Raw genomic sequence first — 27,880 nt, forward strand, 5'->3', positions numbered from 1 at the left:
AAAAGTATTGCACATCAAATTTGGAAGCTTTAACCCTTAAAATAACGGAACCGGAGCCGTTTTGAACTTTAACCCCTTTACAGTCCCTGGTATTTGCTTTGCTGAGACCCAACCAAGCCCCAAGGGGAATACGATACCAAATGACGCCTTCAGAAAGTCTTTTCTAAGTATCAGAGCTCCTCTCACATGCGACTGCATGCCATGCCTCTCAAAAACAAGTGCGCAACACCGGCGCGAAAATGAGGCTCTGCCTATGCTTTGGGAAAGCCCCTAAAGAATAAGGAGTCTAAAACAGTGCCTGCCGATATTATTATATCAAAATACCCAGATAAAATGATTCCTCAAGGCTAAATATGTGTTAATAATCAATCGATTTAGCCCAAAAAAAGTCTACAGTCTTAATAAGCCCTTTTTGAAGCCCTTATTTACAATCGTAATAAACATGGCTTACCGGATCCCAGAGGGAAAATGACAGCTTCCAGCATTACATCGTCTTGTTAGAATGTGTCATACCTCAAGCAGCAAGAGACTGCTCACTGTTCCCCCAACTGAAGTTAATTGCTCTCAACAGTCCTGTGTGGAACAGCCATGGATTTTAGTGACGGTTGCTAAAATCATTTTCCTCATACAAACAGAAATCTTCATCTCTTTTCTGTTTCTGAGTAAATAGTACATACCAGCACTATTTCAAAATAACAAACTCTTGATTGAATAATAAAAACTACAGTTAAACACTAAAAAACTCTAAGCCATCTCCGTGGAGATGTTGCCTGTACAACGGCAAAGAGAATGACTGGGGTAGGCGGAGCCTAGGAGGGATCATGTGACCAGCTTTGCTGGGCTCTTTGCCATTTCCTGTTGGGGAAGAGAATATCCCACAAGTAAGGATGACGCCGTGGACCGGACACACCTATGTTGGAGAAACCAGTTTAAAAACAACTCCTGCTTGTGCAAGTAAAATCTTGAGCATATATGGAGAAACAATGCAACGAGTTTCTCAGTAAAAACTGTTTCATCAGGCATGTTAAACACATATTTTTCTGCCCTTAAATAGGGCTACGCTACCAACAGGTGTAATAACCCCTCCTCTTCCTAACATATCCACTGACCAATAGAAACCCTTTGTTTCTACACACCCACCTTGCTGTATCCGTATTTGCAATAGTTTTACGGATATATGAGTAGTATGATTTTTGAAAAGTAACAGATCCCACATATATATATATATATACTGCATGTAGTGTCCTCAATGTGTATAAGGGAGTGCTCACGGCAGCTTATTGTGTATATCTTAAACAAGTTCTATCAGTCCCTCATATTACCAATAGAACTTGGATCTCAATCTTAATTAGTCACGGCCAGTGTCAGTTAAACTACATCAATATACCACAAAGAATTGGGGAGTGTTTGCGCACACACACACCAAAGCAGCGCAATGATCCTGGAAATTATAAATTGAATATCGTATGTAAAACATACCAAATGTTATTGTATAAAATATAAATACAAATAGCAAAATGTCCAGTGATATAAATGCAAGGAAAGTTCTTTATACTTGTTCTAAAAAGATCATATGAATAAGGCAAAAGATTCCAGCAGCTCCTCTGGAACAGGTGATTCCACAGACCTTGATTGCAAAACACGTTTTTCTCTGAAAATAGAGAAGAGAGGAGCGCAGACTCAAATGCAGAGTAATAACAGTTTTAATATAACACACACGACAAATGGCCACTCACAAGATAAAAGTTAAAATTCAGCATATATGCAACAAAAACACCCAAGACTTATCGTCTCATGTCAGCCTCCTTCTGTATTCCAAGGATGTCAAAGTTGGCGTGTCCCTCCAATGCTTTCCAAAACACAGCCCGGTTGTCAAAATATGTCCGTTAAAAGTGTCTCCAAACGAAGTTCATGCAAAGGCATCAGACATGAACAACAGTGGTAATTGTACCTGTGATTCAACACTGGAATATGGGGCAAGCAGATTAAAGAAAGCGGCTATGTGGTAACGTTCCTCTGCTCTTATACCTCCAGACTCGTAGCTGCAGACTTAGAGCTGGGGCGGCTTCACAGGAACGGATGGCTCAGGGGTGGACGGGTCTCTACGCGTTTCGTCACGTCTCGGCGTGACTTTCTCAAGAGTGATAGGTGAAGAGGGAGGAGAGGCTCTATAAAGGGCAGTGTAAATGCACACACCCTTTTATTTGACCAATCACATGGGGTAAATGACGGCAATGTTGGATATCTGAGTTAAAAGAGACATAAAAAGGAAATAATACTTTCTTTGGGATATTACAATAATAAATACGATAAGCATGTACATATTAATTAATAAAATGGGCATACTAATAATACCATACAGTATAGAAACAAGACTATAAATAAATAAGTTAATAAGAATATGCTATGAATACATTGACCAATATTCAAGTATTAAAATATTATATATACTGAAAAATGCATAAACATGTATATGAAAATTACATATAATAAATATAAATATATATATCTTAAAAATACTAATAATAGTGACACTTAATTAATATTAAAAAACAATAAAATTAATGTATGTTGTAAAACTATTTTATAAAAAAGCCTGCAAATCAATTTCTATATTTAACCCATTGGGCTCCATGCAATTGAGATTTTTAATCCAAAAGGTTTCTTGTTTTCTGAGTTTTAATAGCCTATTTGTATCCCATACGTTAGGTTTTACCCACTCTATGACTTTGACAGTGAGATCTAGGGGATTTTGATTGTGGTGGGTTTTAAAGTGACGGGACACACTATGATTTTCAAAGCCATTTGAAATATTATTTACATGTTCTCTGATTCTGTATTTGATTTTCCTCTTCGTGCGCCCTATGTAGATATATCCACATTTGCAGACTAATTGATAGACCACATATGTAGTGTGACATGTATATCTATCTTTACATACTTTTTGCTATTATTATAATTGAAAAAATGAGTACTGTCTTGATCTATTAAGGGACACAAAACACAATCTTTCTTTTTGCACGGATGTAGACCATTTTTACCCCCACACCATTTATTCAGAGGAACAGATTGTTTTTTATTATCTCTTAATTTTGTGGGAGCAATATAATTTTTAATATCTTTGCTCTTCTTAAAAATCACCTGCGGTTTATCTTCCAAAATTTGATTAAGGATGGGATCTAATTTTAATACATTCCAATGTTTTCTAAGAATGTTTTTTATTTTAAAATGCTGATTGTTGTATTGTGTCACAAACTTGGGATGATTGTTTGCGTTTTTGTTTTTGTATTTGGGTGCGCTGGTCTTATTATTCAAAAGAGAATTTCTATCCATCATGTTTACTCTTTCTCTACTTTCCTTCAAAAGATCCATATTGTAACCCTTTTCTCTGAATTTGTCTATTAAAATGTCTGATTCTTTCTGATAGTCATCCGAATTGGTACAATTACGTCTTAGTCTTTGGAATTGACCCAGGGGAATGTTTTGTTTCCACTGTCTTAAATGGCTACTTTTGATATTTAATAAGCTATTTCTCTCAGTGGGTTTGCGGTAATTTCTAACAGCAACTTTATTTGTGGATTCATCATGATAAAGAATAAGGTCCAAGAAGGGTAAAGATACAGTTGAATGTTCCATAGTAAAATTAAGATTGTATGTATTGGAGTTTATAAGATTCAAAAAATCATTGATCCTATTTTGTGGACCCTGCCAGATAATAATAATATCATCTATATATCGATGATATTTTACAATATCATCTTTAAAAGGATTATTGTTCCAAATAAAATGATCTTCAAAATGAGATACATATAGATTGGCATAGGACGGGGCGAAGGTTGTCCCCATCGCTGTGCCTTGATGTTGGCGATAGTAGATGCCTTCAAATAAAAAATAATTATGATTTAAAATAAACGAAATTCCTTCTAATAAGAACTCTGTCTTTCTGCAAATGGATTATTTCCCAAAATATCCTTAACTGCAGACAACCCCTTAATGTGAGGGATACTTGTATAAAGGGATGTATAAAGGGATGAAATGTCACAAGTGATCCATGTAAAGTTTTTGGCCCAAGGAAAATCTTCATATTTGTTTATCACATCTATAGTGTCTCTGAGATAGGCTCTGGTGGATTTGACTATAGGTTGTAAAAAATTATCAATAAATTTGGATAGATTATCACACAAAGAGCCTTTCCCAGAGACTATAGGTCTGCCAGGGGGATTTAGTGAATCCTTGTGGATTTTTGGCAGATGATAAAAACATGCAATTTTCGGTGCAACTTCATATACATACAATCTTAATTTTACTATGGAACATTCAACTGTATCTTTACCCTTCTTGGACCTTATTCTTTATCATGATGAATCCACAAATAAAGTTGCTGTTAGAAAGTACCGCAAACCCACTGAGAGAAATAGCTTATTAACCCCTTAATGACCACAATGTACCCTGTATGTCACTGGTCGTTAAGGGTTTTTTCAGGACATAATAGCATAAGTCTAGCAAGAACACGCTATTAATGCACTCCCTCCAGCAGGCTTTGTGGAATAGAGCAGTGTCAACGATGGTGGCAAGACCGCGCTATAAAACAATCAAGTCCCAAAAAAAGGCCAACGACATACAGGGTACGTCGCTGGTCCTTAAGGGGTTAAATATCAAAAGTAGCCATTTAAGACAGTGGAAACAAAACATTCCCCTGGGTCAATTCCAAAGACTAAGACGTAATTGTACCAATTCGGATGACTATCAGAAAGAATCAGACATTTTAATAGACAAATTCAGAGAAAAGGGTTACAATATGGATCTTTTGAAGGAAAGTAGAGAAAGAGTAAACATGATGGATAGAAATTCTCTTTTGAATAATAAGACCAGCGCACCCAAATACAAAAACACAAACAATCATCCCAAGTTTGTGACACAATACAACAATCAGCATTTTAAAATAAAAAGCATTCTTAGAAAACATTGGAATGTATTAAAATTAGATCCCATCCTTAATCAAATTTTGGAAGATAAACCGCAGGTGATTTTTAAGAAGAGCAAAGATATTAAAAATTATATTGCTCCCACAAAATTAAGAGATAATAAAAAACAATCTGTTCCTCTGAATAAATGGTGTGGGGGTAAAAATGGTCTACATCCATGCAAAAAGAAAGATTGTGTTTTGTGTCCCTTAATAGATCAAGACAGTACTCATTTTTTCAATTATAATAATAGCAAAAAGTATACATGTAAAGATAGATATACATGTCACACTACATATGTGGTCTATCAATTAGTCTGCAAATGTGGATATATCTACATAGGGCGCACGAAGAGGAAAATCAAATACAGAATCAGAGAACATGTAAATAATATTTCAAATGGCTTTGAAAATCATAGTGTGTCCCGTCACTTTAAAACCCACCACAATCAAAATCCCCTAGATCTCACTGTCAAAGTCATGGAGTGGGTAAAACCTAACGTATGGGATACAAATAGGCTATTAAAACTCAGAAAACAAGAAACCTTTTGGATTAAAAATCTCAATTGCATGGAGCCCAATGGGTTAAATATAGAAATTGATTTGCAGGCTTTTTTATAAAATAGTTTTACAACATACATTAATTTTATTGTTTTTTAATATTAATTAAGTGTCACTATTATAAGTATTTTTAAGATATATATATTTATATTTATTATATGTAATTTTCATATACATGTTTATGCATTTTTCAGTATATATAATATTTTAATACTTGAATATTGGTCGATGTATTCATAGCATATTCTTAACTTATTTATAGTCTTGTTTCTATACTGTATGGTATTATTAGTATGCCCATTTTATTAATTAATATGTACATGCTTATCGTATTTATTATTGTAATATCCCAAAGAAAGTATTGTTATTTCCTTTTTATGTCTCTTTTAACTCAGATATCCAACATTGCCGTCATTTACCCCATGTGATTGGTCAAATAAGTGGGTGTGTGCATTTACACTGCCCTTTATAGAGCCTCTCCTCCTTCTTCACCGATCACTCTTGAGAAAGTCACGCCGAGACGTGACGAAACGCGTAGAGACCCGCCCATCCCTGAGCCATCCGTTCCTGTGAAGCCGCCCCAGCTCTAAGTCTGCAGCTACGAGTCTGGAGGTATAAGAGCAGAGGAACGTTACCACATAGCCGCTTTCTTTAATCTGCTTGCCCCATATTCCAGTGTTGAATCACAGGTACAATTACCACTGTTGTTCATGTCTGATGCCTTTGCATGAACTTCGTTTGGAAACACTTTTAACAGACATATTTGGACAACCGGGCTGTGTTTTGGAAAGCATTGGAGGGACACGCCAACTTTGACATCCTTGGAATACAGAAGGAGGCTGACATGAGACGATAAGTCTTGGGTGTTTTTGTTGCATATATGCTGAATTTTAACTTTTATCTTGTGAGTGGCCATTTGTCGTGTGTGTTATATTAAAACTTATTACTCTGCATTTGAGTCTGCGCTCCTCTCTTCTCTATTTTCAGAGAAAAACGTGTTAAACTACATCAATATAGATATCATGAAAGGCCTTTGACTGGATAGGTAGAGTCTATCCGTCAATTGACCAAAATTACGTAAGAGCCATCACCCACTTTCTATACCAAATGAATTAACTGGGGAGTGGCTATAGTATACAATATGACAAAAAGTTACGCCTCTCATAATGTGATAGGTTGTAAATGGGTCTGACGCAAATATTGTCAGTATGTTACACCCACTTTTCGTATTGTTATGCAGACTTGTCAGTACTAAATGCAGCATACTCCTTGTAATAAAATATATAAGACCTCCTAAGGTTGTGTATGTGATAAGTGATGTGCATATTGTTTTACTGCTGGTTATATATACGAATATACGTGAACTAAAAAATTTTATAGTGGATACCTTATTCAATTTGGGAAGAATCATACTACTAAAAGTTGAATCCAAAATAGAAACCACATATGTGTGAGAAAAAATTGGATGTAGTAGTGGCGTCATTATTGAGACGCTTAAATTTTATCTCTATAAAGATCACATAACTAGTGTACTAATGCAAAACTGTATCAAAACTATGTGAGGTATAGATCTATAGGACCAAAATAAATGAGCCCATAATGTGTATAATTACTAATAGTGATGATATATTGTGTACTGTATATAACTATGTATTAGGTGATAAGCTTAAATATAAAATTAACCCCAAAATGACTGGATAACAACTATCCTTTTAACACCAATATTGTGTTGGTATATCAGCCTAGGTTTGGTTGAAGATAATCACGTGGTTAGGGTTGAATATACAAAAATTGAAGAACTCTGCACATATATGTGCAACTATAAAAAAAAACAACCACCAAGGTATATATACACATGTATACTTGTATCCATACGAAACAAGGACTATACCCTTAATAACCATGATGGGTATTAATACAGCAAAATGGATGGAAAAACTAAGGTGTACAAAAAATGAAATAAGATACCAAAAAACCCTATAAAAGGGCATTAAACCTACCTAGCTGGATTGTCAAATACAAAATACACAATGTTCACAAATCAGAAATCGCTATCTAAAATTAGACAAAAGCAGCTGAGTCCATCACCTCATTTAACCCCATCGGAAATAAAGTCGGAAATCTAAAGATCCAATAAGTCTCCCTTTGTCTCAGTTGAATGAACCTATTATGGAATCGACTATAGGGAATACTTTCTAATGGAGTGATTTGTAGCTGGCATTTTCCTGGGGTATATTCATGACAACAATGTCTAGATACACTATGTTTGGGTGATTTGCGTAACACATTTCTCAAATGTTTGCTCCATCTCACTCTGATTTTTCTACAAGTAGGTCCTATGTATTGCACACCACATTTGCATGAGAGAGCATTTATGACGTAGGTGGAGTCACAAGATAGTCGTCCTAAAATGTGAAATTTTTCTCCTGTGGTGTATGAGGTGAGGTAAGTTGAGTAGCCCCGTGTGTGATATATTTGCACATGTGGCAACGTTTTTTGCCACATTTGAAGGTGCCCTTTTTCATTGGATTTCTTTGGGAAATTAATTTATTGTTATTTTTGCTTTTATTTCTATTAATATTGAATTTTCTGGACATAACCACTTTGCTTGGTGCTAATTTTTGTTTCAAAGTCGGAGCCCTCCTATATACTACTCTAGGTTGTGGGGCTAATATTTTCTTGAGAATGGGATCCCTTAATAGTATTGGCCAATGTTTCTTTAGAACCTTGCTAACTGCCCTTTGGTTGGAATTATACTGGGTGACAAATATACGTTGTCCCTCTAAATTTTTTGGTTTTTGCTCTTTTTTGTGTTTTTTTTCAGAGGTTAGAAGTTCTCCTCTATCCAGAGACCTTGCTCTATCACAACCTTTTTCTACGAGCTCAAGGGGATAACCTTTTTCTTTGAATCTTTCTTTCAATATCTCTGATTGTTCATTATATTTTTCTAGAGAACTGCAATTTCTCCTAATTCTACAAAATTTTATTTCAAGCAAGTAGACTGCAACAACTTCTTGCATTTCTCCAGCAATCACCTCACTAGCTGGAAAGCTAATATCCCCTACAGCAGTGCTTGACGAATATGTTCAAAAATTAGAAGCCAGTAAGAATATTTAGGAGCCAGGCATATTTTCCAGCTAGTGAGGCGATTGCTGGAGAAATGCAAGAAGTTGTTGCAGTCTACTTGCTTGAAATAAGTGGACGTACAGACTTTGTCATCATTTCCCCAGGCCAGAACTACATCTAAAAATTCAATGGTATGTTCCTGTATATTAGAAGTAAAATTAATGCCCATTAATGTACACAATTTGCCCAATTAATGCACACAAATATGGTCACCGCTACACTAAGCAAAGTTAAGGAGAGCAGGAGAGAGAAGAGCGCAAAAAAAACATTAACTAGAGAGTGTGGCCATAACAGCACAGTAAAAATCACGATCGCAACACCGTTAATTTAGACACTTTAGATCCTATAGCAAAAAACTATCAGTGCTTAAACCGACTGCAAGTGTGCAAATGCAGTAAGGTCTCCAAAGTATAAGTAGTAGGTAAAATAATGTTGCAATACTGCTCCTGTATGAGCTGCACTGTCTCAATAATAAAAGGCGCAAAGGGATCCCCACATATCAAATTGTCCCATAACACATGTGCCCGTTACTTATCCAGTGTGTGCCACATCTAAGGAATGTCCCCTGGCCCTGATATACAATAAATATTGTACCTGCTAAGAAGCCTGCGAGCTGTGTGAATTTAGGTCATGTACTTACCTACCAAACACCCACTCTACTGTAATTAACCAGCATATGTCTTGTGTCCACTACATGAATCCATCCTAGGTAAGTGACACTAACTCAGGAGCTTAGGAGGCTGCCAGACCAGTCCCAGCAACACCTGTGGCAGGCTAGGGATCACTCTCTGCCTATGGTACTCTACACCCCTCTGCCCTATTCTCGGTCCTGTGAGTGGTTTAACGGGCCTCACAGCAGTTTGAGTACCCCTTTCCACAAAGATATAACAGCACCTTCACATTTCACCTTTCCCCTGTGAATGCAAAAATGAAGATTGAGGGGAATCATGAAGAAATAGGCCATAGTTATCTGACAGAAACTATCATGATTAGTCTATCCAGGGGCGTATTTTGGCCTAGGCAAAAAAAAGCACTTGCCTAGGGAGGCAGATTTTTTTTTTGAGGGGGGGGGCGGCAGCACTTTGAGTCTCACTACACACACTGCACTACACATACACGCATACTTGAACATGAACATTTACTTTGGAAGTGCCATGAAAAAGAAAAAAAAAAAAGAGTCATGTTACACTCCCTCCCCAAGAAAATATTATAGCCAAAAAAAAAAAAAAAAGAGGGGAATTTCAAGTGCCTAGGGCAGCACAACACCGAAATATGCTACTGAGTTACTCACCCAGTTGTATTCCTCCTACACAGCTGTTTATAATGATTGTGTTTCAAGCTACTAAATCGAAGGTTATGTAGCACTTGTTTCTTTGTTTTTTTTATTTGATTTTTCTTCCGTTTACTCACTATGCATTCTAAGTGATAAACCATGAACGTTTTTGATTTTTTTAATTCTTACAGCAATTTTTCACACCTGCCAAAAAACTTTTGCACCGTTATGTGTGTCTGTACCAGCATCACTGCCCCTCACAGGAGACTGAAAGACAAATGGGCCTAACACTTATACAATATTTAGTTACTTAAAGGGACACTGAACCCAAAATTCTTCTTTCGTGATTCAGATAGAGCATGACATTTTAAGCAACTTTCTAATATACTCCTATTATCAAATTTTCTTCATTCTCTTGATATCTTTATTTGAAATGCAAGAATATAAGTTTAGATGCCGGCCCATTTTTGGTGAACAACCTGGGTTGTCCTTGCTGATTGGTAGATACATTCATCCATCAATAAAAAAGTGCTGTCCAGAGTTCTGACTAAAAAAAAAGCTTAGATGCCTTCTGTTTCAAATAAAGATAGCAAGAGAACGAAGAAAAATTGATAATAGGAGTAAATTAGAAAGTTGCTTAACATTGCATGCTCTATCTGAATCACGAAAGAAAAAAATCTGGGTTCAGTGTTCCTTTAAATACATTACCACCCAAACTTTTAAAAGGGACATGAAACCTATTTATTTTTCTCATGATTCAGATAAATCATACAATTTTAAACAACTTTACAATTTACTTTTATTATCAATTTGCTTAATTCTCTTAGTATTCTTTGTTGAAGGAACAGTTATGCACTACTGGGAGATAGCTGAAAGCCAATGACAAGAGGTATGTATGTGCAGCCACCAATAAGCAGCGCGTGAGCCTACCTAGGTATACTTTTTGACAAAAGGAAACAAAGAGCAAGACAAATTAGATAAAAGAAATACATTGGAAACCTATTTAAAACTGAATGCTCTGACTCAAAGAAAATAAATAAATTTTCATGTCCCTTGAACATATTTTAAAATATATTATAACTGGACCACAACACATATATATCATATTGATACATAGAAATCACATTCCTTCTACAAATATGCTGATCTAATAAGACATTATGAGTTTACCATCACTAACCCTTTGTGATTTACTACAACACTGAGATACACTGGCTGACAGCACATTTACAATATGTAAATATGTAAAATGCAACTGTCTCATCTATCTCTAGTACCATCTGTCCAAGCTCATTCAGCTGGTATTAAAGGGACAGTCTACACCAGAATATCTATTGTTTTAAAAGAGATAATCCCTTTATTACCCATTCCCCAGTTTTGCATAACCAACACCGTTATATTAATATACTTTTTACCTGTTTTTATCTTCTATCTAAGCATCTTCTGACAGCCCCATGATCACATGACTTTACTTAATATCCATTGACTTGCATTTTAGCCAATTTGTGCTGTGTTGTACTAACTCTTAACTCCCAGAGTGCAGCATAATTTTATTTATATAGCTCACTTGTTATTAAACTATACTCCAGAAAACTACTTACTTTACATGTATCTGCATTACATGTTTTTATTACACCCCCACACACACACACACACACACACACACAAAAACAAAAAAACAGGTAAGCCTATAGGCAGATAGCAGGGTCATGTTTATAAAAAAAAGTTAGTTTTAACTATTTATACTTTAATCACTGCTATAAATAGCCTAAGGCCATGGGTGTTCAGATTCTCCACTCTTTCCACCCCCTTCCTAATCTGATGTTCCCTTTGTTCCAACTTTAAAATTATCCTCCATGGCCTCAAGAATGTGTCCTATAAATGTCACATGCCTGCATAGGTGTTAAATGGGGGAAATAGGCTGTTCAAAGCAATTAGGGGAGAAAAGGACACAGATGGGATTACCACCAAACCACCTGGTATATCTGCTTAAGTAGGATCTCAGATGTCTGAAGATATCCCATCCCCCGCTGATATATCTGTCCCCCTCTGAAATACCATGTAGCATTAACCCTTGCACATCAGGTAAAAAAGGGAGAAAAACAAAGTGACAGTCTACAATATAATTTTCATTGTTTTATAAAGTAAATACCTTTATTACCCATTCCCCAGTTTTGCACAACCAACAGTTATATTAATATACTTTTTAACTGTGTGATTACTTTGTATCTAAGCATCTTCTGACAGTCCTCTGATCACATGACTTTGAATTTATTATCTATTGACTTGCATTTAGTATTGTGTTTTGCTAACTCTTAAATAACTCCCCGGGCGTGAACACATTGTTATCTATATGGTCAACATGAACTAGCAGTCTCCTGTTGTGAAAAGCAAATACAGAAACATGTGATTAAGAGGTTGTCAATAGAGCCTTTGAAGGAGGCAGAAATGTAGAGGTTTAAATGTATTAATCTTACAATGTTGGTTGTGCAAAGCTGGGGAATGGGTAGTAGAGGCGTTGTCTATCTTTCAAAGCAATAATTTATGTGTAGACTGTCCCTTTAAAAAGGACCACAATACAGTAGAATTGCATAATTAAAAAGGGACATTGTACACTAGATGTTTCTTTGCAGAAATGTTTTGTAGATGATCCATTTATATAGCCCATCTGGGAGTGTTTTTGTAAAGAAAAAAAAGGTATAGTTTTGCTTATTTTTTAATAACATTGCGCTGATTGTCAGACTCTTAACCAAGCCCCAGTGTCAGGTGTATACAGACTTCAGATTGCTTCTGTTACCTGTCTTTTCATATGCAGGGAAGAGGGGAGGGGCTGCTCTTCTCGTTTTCCAAACCCCTTTCAGTGGGTGTCCTAGACTAACCTCATCAACAGCGCTAAACTGGGAGCTTCTAAGTAAGTTTTTAAAAGGTTTAATAATGGATTTTTATATCAGTATCACTATCGGTGCATATTCTTTATAGTAGTGTCTATTACATGCAGTTATTTAAAAATTGGTGTATACTGTCCCTTTAACAAGTGCATAATAAAAAGACAATGATTTAACACCTACTCTAAATTTCAAATAAGCAGTAGATTTTTCTGTCAAATTATTTTTTTCTCCCATTTTCCAGACCGTGTCATGTGACAGATATAAGCCAATCACAGACTAGTATACATATACCCTAGCAGCTTGTGCACATGCTCAATAGGCTCTTGTTCCACAGAAAGTGTTAATATAAAAAGACTGCAAAACTTGATATTGGAAGTAAATTGGAAAATGTCTTAAAACTGAAAGCTCTTTTTGAATCAAACTTTTTTTTTTTTTTTTTTTTACTGTTTTTAAAATAAACTACCTTGCTCACACTGTTTAACCCCTGCAAAAAGGGTTAAATACATAATCAAAGTGAGCCTATTACAAGTTGCATATATATGTATGCTCCAACCATCAGTCATTATCTTATCTGGAGGGCCCATGCACTGTAGCAGGTCCAAAAATATAATTTACCCTTTAGTGACATTTAAAACACATAGCGGTTGATGACAATGCCTTAGAAAGAATTACCAAATTATTTATCTGCTAAGTCTCTATAGACTTTAATGGCGATTTTCTGATTTAAACGCAACAAACATGAAATGAACAACATAATATATTCAAATTGTATTTTAAATATGTAATTGACTTGCTTTTCTGCTAAATATTATCACTGCATTAAAGGGGCATAAAAGGAATAGAAAGGTTTTACAGCATGCTATTGTACTGTTCTTAGTATAGAACCATTGCTATGTCTTTAGCTCTATACAAAGGGGCTGAATATACTGGTAAAGTCAGCAATAGAGTAGCAATGCACTACTGGGATATAGCTGAGCATATATGATGAGCGAATGACAAGAGGCACGTGTGTGTATTCACCAATTTGCTGCTCTTTAGCCTACCTCTGTTTTTCAACCAATGATACATAGAGAATGAAGTATATCTAATGGAGAAACTGTAAAAAGCTATTAAAATTGCATGCTCTGTCTGAACCCCGAATATTTAATTTTGACTTTCATGTCCCTTTAATAATTTAGCATGCCTGCAACTTCCTGCCGATATGGCTGTATATTGTGTGTACCTGCGCAAAAGCACTGAGCGCTGGCTATGTGACTTACTAACATCTTCATGTAAACAGTAACATTTATTTTAGGAATATTAACTTTTTCAAAATGTTTCGGTGTGGGTTATGCAGTAAGGGGTTAGCAAATGTATATGAAACTAAGGAGTTACATTTTTATAATGTTAGCTGTGAAATAAAATAACCTCCATGGTTCAGGCACAAACATTACATAATTTGGTAAATACACACACACACACACACTGGAAAAAAAAATCATGCATGAAAGAGCAGCTATTATGCAGATCAACAAAAGTGTACGCAGCAAAAGGCTATGTTTATACTGCTACTGAAAGAAAAAAAAATATTTTGCATTCCTAAGGGTCCATTGCTTCCTTGCAGTTAGTTTTAGAATAGGTCTTAGTTATTTTGGTAAAAAGGACAAGCCTCCATAAAACAATAAAAAATAAAGTAGTTTTATTCAAGACAGGAACTATCCTCTTCTAAACAAAAAAGAAAATGACTTGTGTGACTTCATCTAATCAGATTTTGCATGATATAGATTTCTCTCTGCCTGCTGTCAGCAATCAACACACCCTCCATTGTCCCTTTCCTTGTCCTACAGTTATTTACTCTATTCTGAGACAAAGACAGATAAATCACACAGTGACATCTTCTATTTCATGGTTACCCAAAGCAGTCCTCAGGACCTACTCACAGGCCAGATTTCTTACATTGCCTTGGCTGACGACAGGAAAGATAAGTAGTTGTCTCTATGACCGGTGCTGTACTTCAAACACATTAAAAATCTTGCCTGATGGCCTTGACGACTGGAACTGTGCACTAAACATGGATTAAAACCAATATAGATGCAAGGAATTATTTATTCAAACAAAGATTAGCCGAGACGAATAAGCAAATTGTATTTTAATATTCTAATGGTTGTTAAAATATTGAAGAAATATTTTTAGTTCTATAAATTAACGGGTTTCTTTAAAGTGAATGTAAATTTTGATGCTTAAGTGCCCGGTTTTTAAAACTTTGATTAAAAACAGGGGCACTTTAATTCATCAAAATTTACATTTCACTCCTGTTGTGACAAAAAACTTACCTTTTAATCTTCACAGCAGCTGCTGCTTCCTCCGGTCTCACAAGCCATTTCTGATGTCAGAAATGATTGATAGGTCATCCTCCAATCACAGCTTCCCCCCCGGGGGATTCAGTGTCTGATTCACTGCTGTGATTGGAGGAAGCCAGATACCTCATTTTAGACCCAGGAAGAGGCTTTGAAATGGGTGGAGGAAGCTGGAGCTGCTGTGAAGATTAAAAAGTAAGTTTATTTTCACAACAGGAGTGAAATGAAAATATTGATGAATTAAAGTGCCCCTGTTTTTAATCAAATTTTTAAAAACCGGGCAGTTTAGCATCAAAATTTACATTCACTTTAAGTTTACAACTTAGTATGTTATTTGTATCTAATCTCCACTGCTGAGGCCATTTGGCAACAGTTATAAATAATAAAGTAACAAATCTCACTGGGCAGTGTTCCTTAAAGGGACAGTTCACTAAAAAAGTGATCCCATTTTAAATGAAATAGTATGAGTAGTTAAATATATTAGTGCTGAACAATTCGTAATAGTTTTCTTTATTTGCAAATATTTGTTTGAAATCTCCGTTTGCAGAGTAAATTACCTATACCCCTTTGAATGTTTTCTATACATGCGGCCAGTCTAGTCTCACGGAGAAATCACCACAAATGTGAACACAGACCTCAATAAAAGCACGTCTGTGTTCACACTGAACAGTTTATTTTCTTGCCCGGATCGTAATACTGCTGGCAGTCACTGTCCTTGTGCGCTTTATTCACTGTTGGTTTTTAGAGCACCCTAACCAATGTGTACTCTGATTTGCATGAACCGTTACAGAGAGGGTGCAATCATACCTGGCATGCAGTGCCCACTCTGTTCTGACACATGACAATGGCAGTTCCTTTTCACTTCTGGCACCTATCAAACGTGGTTATAAGCACCTGCATTGCTTATACCGGATTCTATTCACTTATCTTATACCCAGCAGCATAGTCACAGCTTACATTCTAATGGGACAGAGCAACAGCATTGCTACTATTAGCTGACATACACTAGTTGTACCCTGGGCCCGAATTTGTTGCTGCTAAGATGCTCCACAGAATTCTCTAACAAAGCTAGCACTACATAAACTTCTGTAATTACTTGCATGCCCACAAGATCACGCGCACACTAATGATGGGTAACGCATTCCCTTGAGACCTATTGCGCATGCACATAGCAAATAGGTGTGATATTTGCATATAATCAAACTGTGAATGCTGACTGGATGTGGGGCGGGATAAGAAAGATGGTTGACCAAGTCCTTTTATCGGTGTGTTCCAAGATCATCATTCTCAAAAGTTAGGAAAAAAAGAAATGAGGTTTAAAAAAAAAAAAAAAAAAAAAAAAAAAAAAAAAAAAAGTTTTATTATTATTACCAATTTTACTTGGTTACACGGTGCTAAATAACCAACACCCTTGAGTGAACTGGTCCTTTCAACCAAATCTTGGTTAGCAAACAGTTAATGAAGATTGTAGCAGATTTTTTTACAAGGCATATACAGTTTTCCCTTCATATAAAAATAACAGATGTGCAGCTAACTCCAACCAGCCATTAAAAGCTACAGTGTCATAAGGTGAACAGACATCAAGATTTATGTCGGTGGTCCTGTTTGTAGCTTGATTATTTACGGCCAAAATAAATGCATACAGTGCATATAATTCCCATTGAGTATCTGTTTTAGTAATCACACCATCAGGGTATTCTGGTCAATTTCCATTAGGGTCAAAATGGAGTCTTCCCCTCCCCCGCCTGCAACTGGGTGGATCCAGCTTTTATTTTTTTTTGAAGGGGGGGGGGGTCTCTATTTATACATGTATGTGATATTGGTCTCATTCCAAAGTATCTTTTTGTTTATATTCAACTATATACCGTGCACAATATTATGCATTCACAAACTCCTCAAAGTGGAAAAAATATTCCAAAAGAGAGCCTCCTTTGAAAGGTAAGTAATACTTTGTAAAATATTTACATTCAAACGTCTTAACAGTATTTCCAACTGTCAATTGCATGAGTTAGCTAATCCTTGCTAACACTTGAAAACGTTTACATGTTTGCCTTTGCTGTGGCCAAAGACCAGATATAAATGGACATTCCGTGAAATCTCATGTGATCACAGAAAAGGCAAAGCATTACCTCAGCACTGCTGATGCCGATTGGCCGTTTATTTTTATTTTGCAACTGGACAGCAGCTGAAGTATAACTGTTTACACAGCACTTATTCTGGTGAGCTGAAAAAAATGATGAGGTAAAATATCTTCCTTTTGGACACAGATGCTCAAGTGATATTTTCTTGTCAGCTTTTTACAGTTATGATGCATCACTTTCAAAGTGATTTAGCATATGAGTATTATGTCACGTTAACAGCATACTGGCAGAAACTCACGCTATGCTAATGTCTTAAAGCTGCTAAGATACTGCTGCACCAATGTCACACAGTCCGCCCCGGAATTACACAATTACTCAAAGGGACAGTTTACCCAAAAAGATGTTCTCCCCTTTAAATTGATCCATTTCACCTGCTGGAGAGTATTCAATTGTTTACAAGTACTCCTTTACCCATATTTCGGCAACTGAAATATCCGATTTAGCCCGAGGCATCCCCACCTATACTGAAAGTTTCTATACTGAAGTCTAGGCAATTAACAAACCTATGTAAGCACAGACAGCAGAAGAAATTAACACTCCCAGAGGGGTGCAGGATAGTTAAGTAATAAAATGTTAATTTCTGATACATTCTATATGCTGCAGCTGGTATAACAAGTCATTGAAAATACATTCAAGGAAAAACAATTTTACAGTGTACTGTACCTTTAAATCACAGAAACAGTATAAAGCAACCTTTAAAAATAAACAAAACCAGAAAGCTTCCAATTGTCTGGAAGCTTTGAAAAAAAAAAAATAGAAAGCTTCTATTACTTTGTCATATTGTGAACTTAAAGGGACAGTAAAGTCAAAATTACACTTATGATTAGAATAAAGCATGCAACTTTAAACAACTTTCCAATTGACTTCTATTATCAAATTTGTTTTGTTCTCTTGGAATACTTTGTTGAAGAGTAAACCTAGGTGGGCTCATGGGACTCCAAGAGAGTGCACGTGTCTGTAGCAGTCCATGCCAGCAGTATTTGTAACATTTTTAAAAAACAATGTAGCAAACACTACTTCCATAGACTGATAAGACACGTACTCTCCTAGAGTCCTATAAGCCAATCTAGGTTTACTCTTCAACAAAGTATTCCAAGAAAACAAAGCAAATTTGATAATAAAAGTAGATTGGAAAGTTGTGTAAAATTGCATACTCTATCTGAATCATGAAAGTGAAATTTTGACTTTACCATCCCTTTAAAAAAAATCAGTATACTCTTTAAAGGGACATTAAACACTAAATACATACTAGATAGAATGATGCATTCAAAGAAAACATTAGCTCATGACTAACATGTAGATGTATTTTTTAAAGTTTCCTTAGTTGTTTAAAAAGTGACAAAATAAGTGTAAAGTTTTAGTGTCTATAAAACAATGGGAGCTGCCATGTTGCAACTTGTGTTACCTTCTCTGCGGTGGCCAATTAGGGTCAGCTATAAATAGGTCACTAGAGTGTGCAGCCAATGGCTGTGCTGGATTTAACAGTGTTCTGCACTTCCATTTCTAACAGGAACTGAAAAGCTCACAATTTCAGAATGGAATTACATGCAAAGAGGACAAAATAAATAATGAAAGTATATTGCAGAGTTGTTTTATATATACAATTTATCATTTTATATTAGCATCTCAAAGTGTTTAATGTCCCTTTAATTAAAAAAAGGTAAATCAAGACCGCTTGAGTCGTGATATTTTCAATACAAGTCATAAACAATATCAAACATTTTACACAGCAGGAGACAGGACATAGGTACAGAAACCTTAGTTGATTAAAATGTATCGCATGCAACAGTCAGCAATAAGTCTTATTTATAGAGCCAGTAAAGACGAGCGCACACACACACTGCTGACAAAGCAAATCATGTTTATAAATTGCAATAACAAATGTTACAGTGAGCTATTACTTCACATCAAATAAAGATTTTCTAAGCACAAAAAAACAAATATAAAAATATTCTGAAAATGGGCATTAAAAAGCAAATAAATGCCAATATATTCAAAGCAAAATGTATCCTGAGAATTATAGATGCATTTTTTTAAATTATATTAATATTAGTTGTTTAAATATTGGAGATAAGTGTAAGGGTTTAATGTCACTTTTTTGAAAGAAAAAGAAAAAAAAAGAAAAAAGGAAAATCACTTTGCTCAGCACATCTATTAAATAACACAATTGCATGATAGTTCACCTGAGGATAAGAATGAGTGTGACTCTAATCTGGTCTTTCTGTATATGAGGCAGCGTACACACTCTTATTGACTAATATTTGTACTTAAATTGTCAGTAGAGAAACAGAAAACTAACAACTTTCAGATTTAAATTACAGCAAATAATGAAAATATAATGCACTTTTTATATTATAATCACTATGTCCCTTTAAATGCACATAAGAATGTACAACTTAATTATCAGAACGTGTAAGGACACAGGTTAAGAAGCAGGAGATAAAGAAATTGACAGCAGAAGCTATGTGCTTCTATGGCCAGTTGGTCAGGATAAACTGGTCTCCTAATTGTTATGAGGTAGAGGGTCATATGTCCAACATGTGGCAGCTTGCAACGGAGGGGGAGGGAGACAGATTTGCTAACCACCTCATCAAAATGACAAATGCTGGAATGGGCTGCAAGAATTTAAGGACTTTTGTGGAACATTGAAAGCTTAAAGTGGATGTAAAGTTGAATAAATGAGTGCCCGGTTTTTAAAAATACTATTAAAAACAGGGGCACTTTCATTCATGAACCTTTACATTGCATCGGTTTTTGTTTTTTTTTTAAAATACTTGCCCTTTTCCTTAGGAAACCCAGACCGGCGATCTTCCGCCCATAGCTACACTTTACTTACCACAGCAATGACGAAACCGGCTTCCTCCAATCATTGCGTGGCCTCACGAGATAGACACTCCGGGGTGCATGCCATGATTGGAGGAAGCCTATTTCGTCATTGCAAAGGTAAGTACAGAGGCGCTGCGGGCCGAGTATTGCATAAATGTTTTGATGATCCATTTATATAGACCCCCCTGGGACACCTAACCAAGCCCTAAAGTTTAAGATGTATACTGATGTATAATGAAAACTGTTACTTTATGCACAGCTTAAAACGTTCAGACCAAAAAACAAAAAAAACTAAAGTTTATTCCTTGCTTGCATTGGTTGGCCAAGGGTACACAACACAAATACACCGCCATGTATATAAATGATCAACCAATATTGGTAAAATAATGTTTCTAACACATAAATTTAAAAAAAAAAAAAAAACAGTTCCAGGCATTAGTTCACAAGTCCATAACATTTAAACATTATTTAAAATGGCCTAACAAATTTGTTCCCCCCCCCAAACACTTTTACACACACAATAATATTTATATATACATACATACACACACACACTATATATATATATATATATATATATATATATATACATACACACACACACGTTTACACATCACAGTTCTTACAGTAAGAAAAAAAAATGCAGAAAGATACAGAACAATTCCTTGCACGATAAATAATTTTGTTTTCTTTTAATAATGAATAAATTAGGCAGATTCGTCCTTGAAATGATTAGCTTATTATGACTTTTCTTACAAAGGCTACATTAAAAGCTGGGATTCAATTCTTTTTACATAGTATGATTCAAAAAGGCAGAAAATCCCATGAATAGTGTTACCAGTGTTTTGGAGGTGACAGGTCATTTCCTGGGGAAGCTGGTTTGCTGCCTAAATATATAAAGATACCCTCTCTATTCACATTGCAGACTTTAATGCCCTGCTGTTCACACTCTGCCTGGAGATGCAACAACCAGTGAACATTTGTAATAAGTAAACTAAATCTGGAGCTTCATTATCCTTTAATTTTAACAGATGTAAAATGTAACTGCACTAATCTAGGGATTCCACTCCATTACAGAAAGAGTATTTCCCTTATTACTCTGGATCACAAAAGACATTAACATATGTTACTAAGTCTTTAATTATGTGTTCTTCCTACTCCAAGAAAACTAAAAGGGAAAATGTAAACTCATTCCCTTCCACAGAACATAAAAAAAAAAACAATACTCCATATGTGTTACTCTACACACTATACTTATCTACAAAAAGAAATCTAAGTTTAACCATAATTAGGAAGATACAAGGATTTAAAAAGAATAATTCTAAATCACCATTGGAAGTATGAAACTATGAGAGTAGTATGGAAATTTGACATGAAAGTAGGATGCAGGCCTTCCTAAACATGAAGAAGCTTAAAAAGGTCTGCAAATGTTCTACTTTACTCTCTCATTCTAATTATTTATCAACTCATTAAAAAGGGCAGACATAAGAGACTGTAACAACCTGTGCATAAGGACAAAGTCATATTTAAAAGAAAAGGGGTTTCTGGATAATCTTGCACTCAACTGAGCAAAGCATCTTGGGAGAGCAATTTAAAAGGACATTATAAGCTCAAGGCAAACTGTAGGTTTAACTCCACATACTTAAAGGGACAATAAACCCAACATTTTTCTTTCATCATTCAAGTAGAGAATACAATTTTAAACATTCCAATTTACTTCTATTTTCTAATTTGCTTAATTTTTTAGATATCCTTTGTTTAAGAAATAGCAATGCACATGGGTGAGCCAATTGCATGAGGCATCTATGTGCAGCTACCAATCAGCAGCTTTTGAGCCTAGATATGCTTTTCAGCAAAGGATATCAAGAGAATTAAGCAAAATAGATAAAAGAAGTAAATTAGAAAGTTGTTTAAAAGTGCATGCTCTTTCTAAATCATGAAATAAAAAATGTGGGTTTCATGGCCCTTTAAAGCTTTCATGGCCCTTTAAAGCTTGCATGCCAGGAACACTTGTGCAATGCTCTGATAGGCAGTTACATGTGTATGCCTCTCGTCATTGGCTCGCCAGCCATGTCCTTGGTCAACAGTGCATCTTTAAATGTGTGCTTTGCCCCTCTGCATGAGTGAAACATAATTCCTACAGAGACAAATTTCCATGCTGGATATAAAAGACAAATCCATGGAACTGACAAAGCATGTGTTAAAAGTATACATTTTTATGTGGGAACATAAAAAGCTATGTAGCACCAAAGGAATTGATGGTCTTAACGTGTTTAGTACAAATGCACAGTCACAGTTTGCAATGAATTTTTGTTTAATAAAATGCTTGACTGAAATAGAGCATTTTTACAGATTAGGAAACATGACAGGCAGATTTCAACAGTTTAAGCCACTTTATATCCATGCTTATTTCTACAACAATATCTATGCACATTAAAAAGGACAGTGTACTCCAAATGTGTCACCCCTTTAACGTGGTCCCAGTGATCAATTTTTCCTGCTTGAGTGCATTATCTTGTCTACTTTTATTTTGTCATTTGAAATTGCTGTTTTTGTCTGTTGAAACTGCTATGTATACTGAACATTTCAATACTGCAGTACTGGCTATAAAAAAAGCTATGTAAACAAGACAGAATAAATCACATTTCCAAGATGTGGAAGGGAGAGAGAGATACTAAAATGTTAATTTACAACTATGCTCGGTAACCATTGACCTGTATGGATACAGACAGAAATAAGATAAACAAACCTTTGTGTATAAAGAGGTAAGATAAGGAGGTCTGCTCTCCCTGTGAGCTCAGCCCATTTGAATGAAATGTAGTCTCTCAATTAGCACAAACATATATTCCAAAAACAAAAATAAACCTAACACCAATTTCCTATATGTTGTATACTTTGCAGCTGGTATAACAAGTCACCGGAAAAACATTAAAACAATTAAACAGTACACTGTCCCTTTAAAAATTCAAAAAAAAAATTTTTTTATTCAAATAGAGCATACACTCTTAAACAATGTTTCAATGTAATTATATTATAAATTGTGCTTCATTCTCTTGGTTTCCATGATTGAAAAAGCAGCAATGCACTACTGGGAGCTAGCTGAACACATCGGTAAGCCAATGATAAGAGGTACTGTATATATGTGCAACCACCAATCAGCAGCTAGCTCCCAGCTCCTGGGCCTACCTCTGTATGCTCTTCAACAAATTATACCAAAAGGAAGAAGCAAATTAGATAATAGAAGTAAATTGGAAAGTTGTTTAGAATTATATACTCTGATTCATGAAAGAAAATGTTTGGGTTTCATTTCCATTTAAGAGGAAATAACACAGACAACCTAACATTCTCTCTACCAATACATTTATTTACCTGTTTGATGTGATCCTCCATATTTTGCTTTAGTTGTTTAGCTGAAGGGGAGCTAAAGCTTTCCTCAGGCGGCTCTTCCTTCACTGCCAGAGGACGCTGGCTTGGAGTGCCCTGCATACTGGACATTTTAATACCCTGCTGTTCACGCTGAGCCTGGAGGTACTTCTGTGCTAGTATGGAACCCTGTTCCATCCTGTCATCCTCGTCGTCTCCAAACGAATCACCTTCCTCACTCTCTTCATCCTCATCCATCTCCTCATCTTCCTCAGGATCACTGGCATGAGCAGGGGCTCCAATTGGTGGATGTGTCCTGCTCATTGGCACAACAGGCGGGACAGATTTCACAAGCTGTTGAGAAGCTAATTGTTGTGCATAGAGCCGCTGTGTTTCACGGATCTGCCTCTCGCGCTCTTCCATGCTTCGGGCAGCCTGCATTTGCTGCTTCTGGAGCTGCTCCATTACAGCCTCCAGCTTCATGCCCTGTTTGGGATGCATTTGGGAACTACCCGAAAGAGTAGGATTTAATCCTCCAGGGATTAGCGAGGGCTGCAAATATAGAGAATAAATGGTGAGACAAAAAAAAGTGTGGCTCTAACAATTACACTTATGTAGTATATGGGATTTTTTGTTACACCCTGTATGCAACAAGAGCTGGCACACACAAACATTAATCCCATAGTCAAAAAAATTACATGCTCCAATTTGTAAGATCATGAAATTTTAAACAATCAACCCTGCACTACAGTGTGTTTAAGCCCCACAAAAGGAGTTCAACACACAGTAGAAGTACCACTGGGGACAAGCTGCAGAGCTTTCCCGAGCAGAAACCGCCACTGCACCAATCTTCAGTGCTAGTCGCACAACTCAGCTGTGCAACTAGCGCTGATGATTTGATCAGCAGCAGTTTTGGATAGGATCAGTGCTGCGTTGGTCTTGAATGATACTTCTAATGTGTATTTAACCACTTTGCACTAGTTTCTGTTTAACACCTGCAAATTATAATCTTAACATGACATGGTTTAAGGAATCAGAGCATGTCATTTCTTGATTTGTGGGCATTTAATCCACACCAACAAAATGTTTAATTAAATATTAATAAAAAATTGTATGTATTATTTATGTTGCCTGCTTCTCAAGTAATCGAACACTGAAAATAGTGCTTTTTCCATATATTGATTATGTGTCAGCGTCACTCAGCGCATGACAAACCTCAGGAGCCACTGAGGACAGGAATGGGTTAAGGACTTTCAGGATTGCCAAACAGATTTATTATTTGTGACGTTTCCAAGATATATGTGAAATGTCACAAATAATAAGATGTTAAGAAAAAGAGAGAAAAAGAAAGAGAGAGAATACACGCACGTGTGTTTGTTAACTTCCCATATGGGGATATTGGTCAAGCCCTGGGAATTTACAGTGTGTTTGTGTGTGTGTGTGTGTATGTATATATATATATATATATATATATATATATATATATATATATAATTATACCCTCTGCTATCTTAAAAGGATTTGGCTTCTTTATCAATATCCTTGCATCCTCCTATATCTGAAATAATTGTGTAAATCATACTCAACTTATTTAAAGGGACATGAAACCCAAACATTTTCTATCATGATCCAGATAGAGCAACCAATTTTAAACAATGTTTCAATGTACTTCGATTATAACATTTGCTTCATTCTCTTGGTATTCTTTGTTGAAGGAGCATCAATGCACTATTGGGAGCTAGCTGAACACAACAGGTGAGCCAACAACAAGAGGCATAAATGTGCAGCCACCAATCACCATATAACTCCCAGTAGTGCATCGCTGCTCTGTAGCCTAGCTAGGTATGCTTTTCAGCAAAGGATAACAAAAGAACAAAGCAAATTTGATAATAGAAGTTAAGTTAAAAGTTTTTTGTTTGTTTTTTTAAACTGCTCTATCTGAATTTGGCCTGTTATTTGGAAGAAATTGTCCTTTGCTTAATAATTTCAGCTTCTCTTCTCAATTAGTTAATCATGGAAAGATATAGTTATACTAATACATAAAAAATATCTACTAGAATCAAAATGCTTTCTACTTTTATATAAGCAAAAATGATGTTGCATCTTGTTTATTTTTTAAGAGCTGCAAACAACTCTTGAAATCTATTTTTAAAATATAAATGATGTCATAACCCCCCCCCCCCACACACACACACACGCTTGCTGGAGTTCGTTTTACAAATGTTCTCATTTTAGACCCAATCAATAATATTGCTCCTATCTATGATAGGTTTGTGTCAATGCTAAGTATTCATTCTAGCACCTTGCAATTAAACATGGCAGCCCTATTTTGTATACCATCAACCCAGAAGATACAAGAAAAGAGTGTGTAAAGTGACAGAAGTTGGAGCTTTTTCTCATAAATTATATTGCATTTTTAAGACCTCAAAATACATTACAATTTATAGGGCAAAGCGCTAAACTTAAATAGAAAACCAGTACAAATAAAGCCATGTGAATATGTGCTTGATGTCTAGTTTCATTATTTGATCAGGGATCAACAAATCTACACTGCCAGATCATCATGCAGCTGGAGCCCTAGTATTTCTCTATTAGCCACTTGCCATAAAGCCTGATTATTAAAATGTGTGCCCTTTGGATACCGCACTGCTCCTTGAAATTAAAATTGTGTATGCAAGTGTTGTTTCTTTCAAAGGAATTAACTTTTGCCTATTAGCAGAAGCACACTGGTGCAAAATAATTTACAGACCTACTTGGCAGCTTAAGGGGTTAAAGTGTCGTGTCTATAAAGTGAGGAGTTAAATAAAATTACATGATAAGGTAAGGGAAACTATCATCAAGTGGCAAATGAAAACATTAGAATGGGGAGAGAATTTGTGAAACCGAATAGGATTTGGATCACAAATTCCCAGTAGGTTAACTGGATATAACGAATCATTAATCTCGTTAGCAAATGACAACACTTTAAATCCATTGGGAGATTCGCCAACAAATCTGATTTATCAGTGTCACCATAGACAATGACAGCACAGCGATTTATAGAATATACTTTACGTGGGCCATTTGTGATCCCTGAAGATCCAAGCTAATGGATTGCTTGAGATAGCGTATACTAGTTCTTGGGGATCAGTGAGAAGCCAAACAATATAATAAAATCATACTGTCCCAAGCACTATGAAGTTATGCAAAGGGAGTGGCTCCTAACAGTTACAAACAATACGTGCAGGGAGGGCTAGACCCTGCAGGTAAAGCGGAGTGCCCCCAGTCCCGATCATATGTCCCCTCCCCACTCAGCCACACACGCCTTGATCTATGTTTAGCAGATCGTGTACATGAGGTCTGTCCTCACCATGGATTCTCGTCCACAACCAGCCTTCTCCACCATCACGTCAGCCTGCAGGCCGCTCGGCGCCGCGCTCTCCTATCGCCACTTAGCCGCCTGCCCCGGCTTCCCTTTCGGTCTCGTATCACCGCAGCCTGCAGGCTCCACTAGGCCCCGCCCGGTACATCGAAATGCTAAACTTGTCGTCACCACGCACATCCAACCTAGCGGCAGCACGTACTATCACCCAATCATTTGGACGTGTGACGAAAAGTCGTTTTGTTTGTATACCAACGGCGCATTCAGTTTACGTCTGAGTGGTAATACTTGGACTGAAAACGGCATATTGCTACACCAAAATCTGTTTACATGTATTGGTAATAATGTGCGCCATCTTGCTACTCCACTAATATATATGAGTGTTTCCAACCGAATAAATAAAACACCACATGGCATCTGGAACACATGATCTAAAGCACAGTTTGCGACACTGTGCATTGCTAAATTGATTTTAAACTCAATATATAACCATAGTATATATTTAATTAAAATTTTCTTTTTTTTTTTCTTTTTTTTTAAATCTTTATTTAAACATTAATACAAAAAGGAAAAACAAAAAAGTGAAGAAATATAGCAAAAACAAAAGGATAGAGGCAATTAAAACAATTACATCTACTGTATACATAACGTGTCTTTTGCATATTGATATCTCATTCCCTTCTTGCGAAGTTGAATCTTCTTTAGACTTTCAGGGGACATACTAAACTGCATATTGGGATGATGGGATGATTGGCTGCAATGCGTAACACTATCAATAGGTGTCAGTATATTTCTACACACATTCATGGTAATGACTGCTGTAAGTAACTCAAAATATGTTGTTATTTTCTGCAGTGCTTGATACTAAGTTGCATAAAGTAGTTGCAAATCTTTAACTATTCACTTGGTGATATATATACAGCTGTATAATGGAATCATTGTAAATTATATAGAAATAATAGAAAAATGAGTCAATACTTTTTAAGGACTACATTACTGATTTAATATAGTAAATGTATCTGCAAAGCACTACATTTTACCA

The 27,880-nt window shown here is 36.0% G+C and overlaps 1 protein-coding gene across 1 annotated transcript in view; it reads right to left on the bottom strand.

Annotated features, from left to right (window-relative positions):
- Nucleotides 1-27,065, bottom strand: part of ARID3B (AT-rich interaction domain 3B) — a 288,514-nt gene extending 261,449 nt beyond the window's left edge. The window contains exons 1-3 of the mRNA XM_053717369.1: nucleotides 26,827-27,065; nucleotides 23,474-24,029; nucleotides 11,201-11,212 (exon numbers count right to left, since the gene is read on the bottom strand). Of these exons, the coding sequence (XP_053573344.1) occupies nucleotides 11,201-11,212; nucleotides 23,474-24,029; nucleotides 26,827-26,862 (604 nt within the window). The 5' untranslated portion in view covers nucleotides 26,863-27,065. The remainder of the gene's footprint in view (nucleotides 1-11,200; nucleotides 11,213-23,473; nucleotides 24,030-26,826) is intronic.
- Nucleotides 27,066-27,880: the final 815 nt, after the last annotated feature.

The sequence above is a fragment of the Bombina bombina genome, chromosome 6 (assembly GCF_027579735.1).
Source record: "Bombina bombina isolate aBomBom1 chromosome 6, aBomBom1.pri, whole genome shotgun sequence".
In the NCBI taxonomy this organism is placed as follows: Eukaryota; Metazoa; Chordata; class Amphibia; order Anura; family Bombinatoridae; genus Bombina; species Bombina bombina.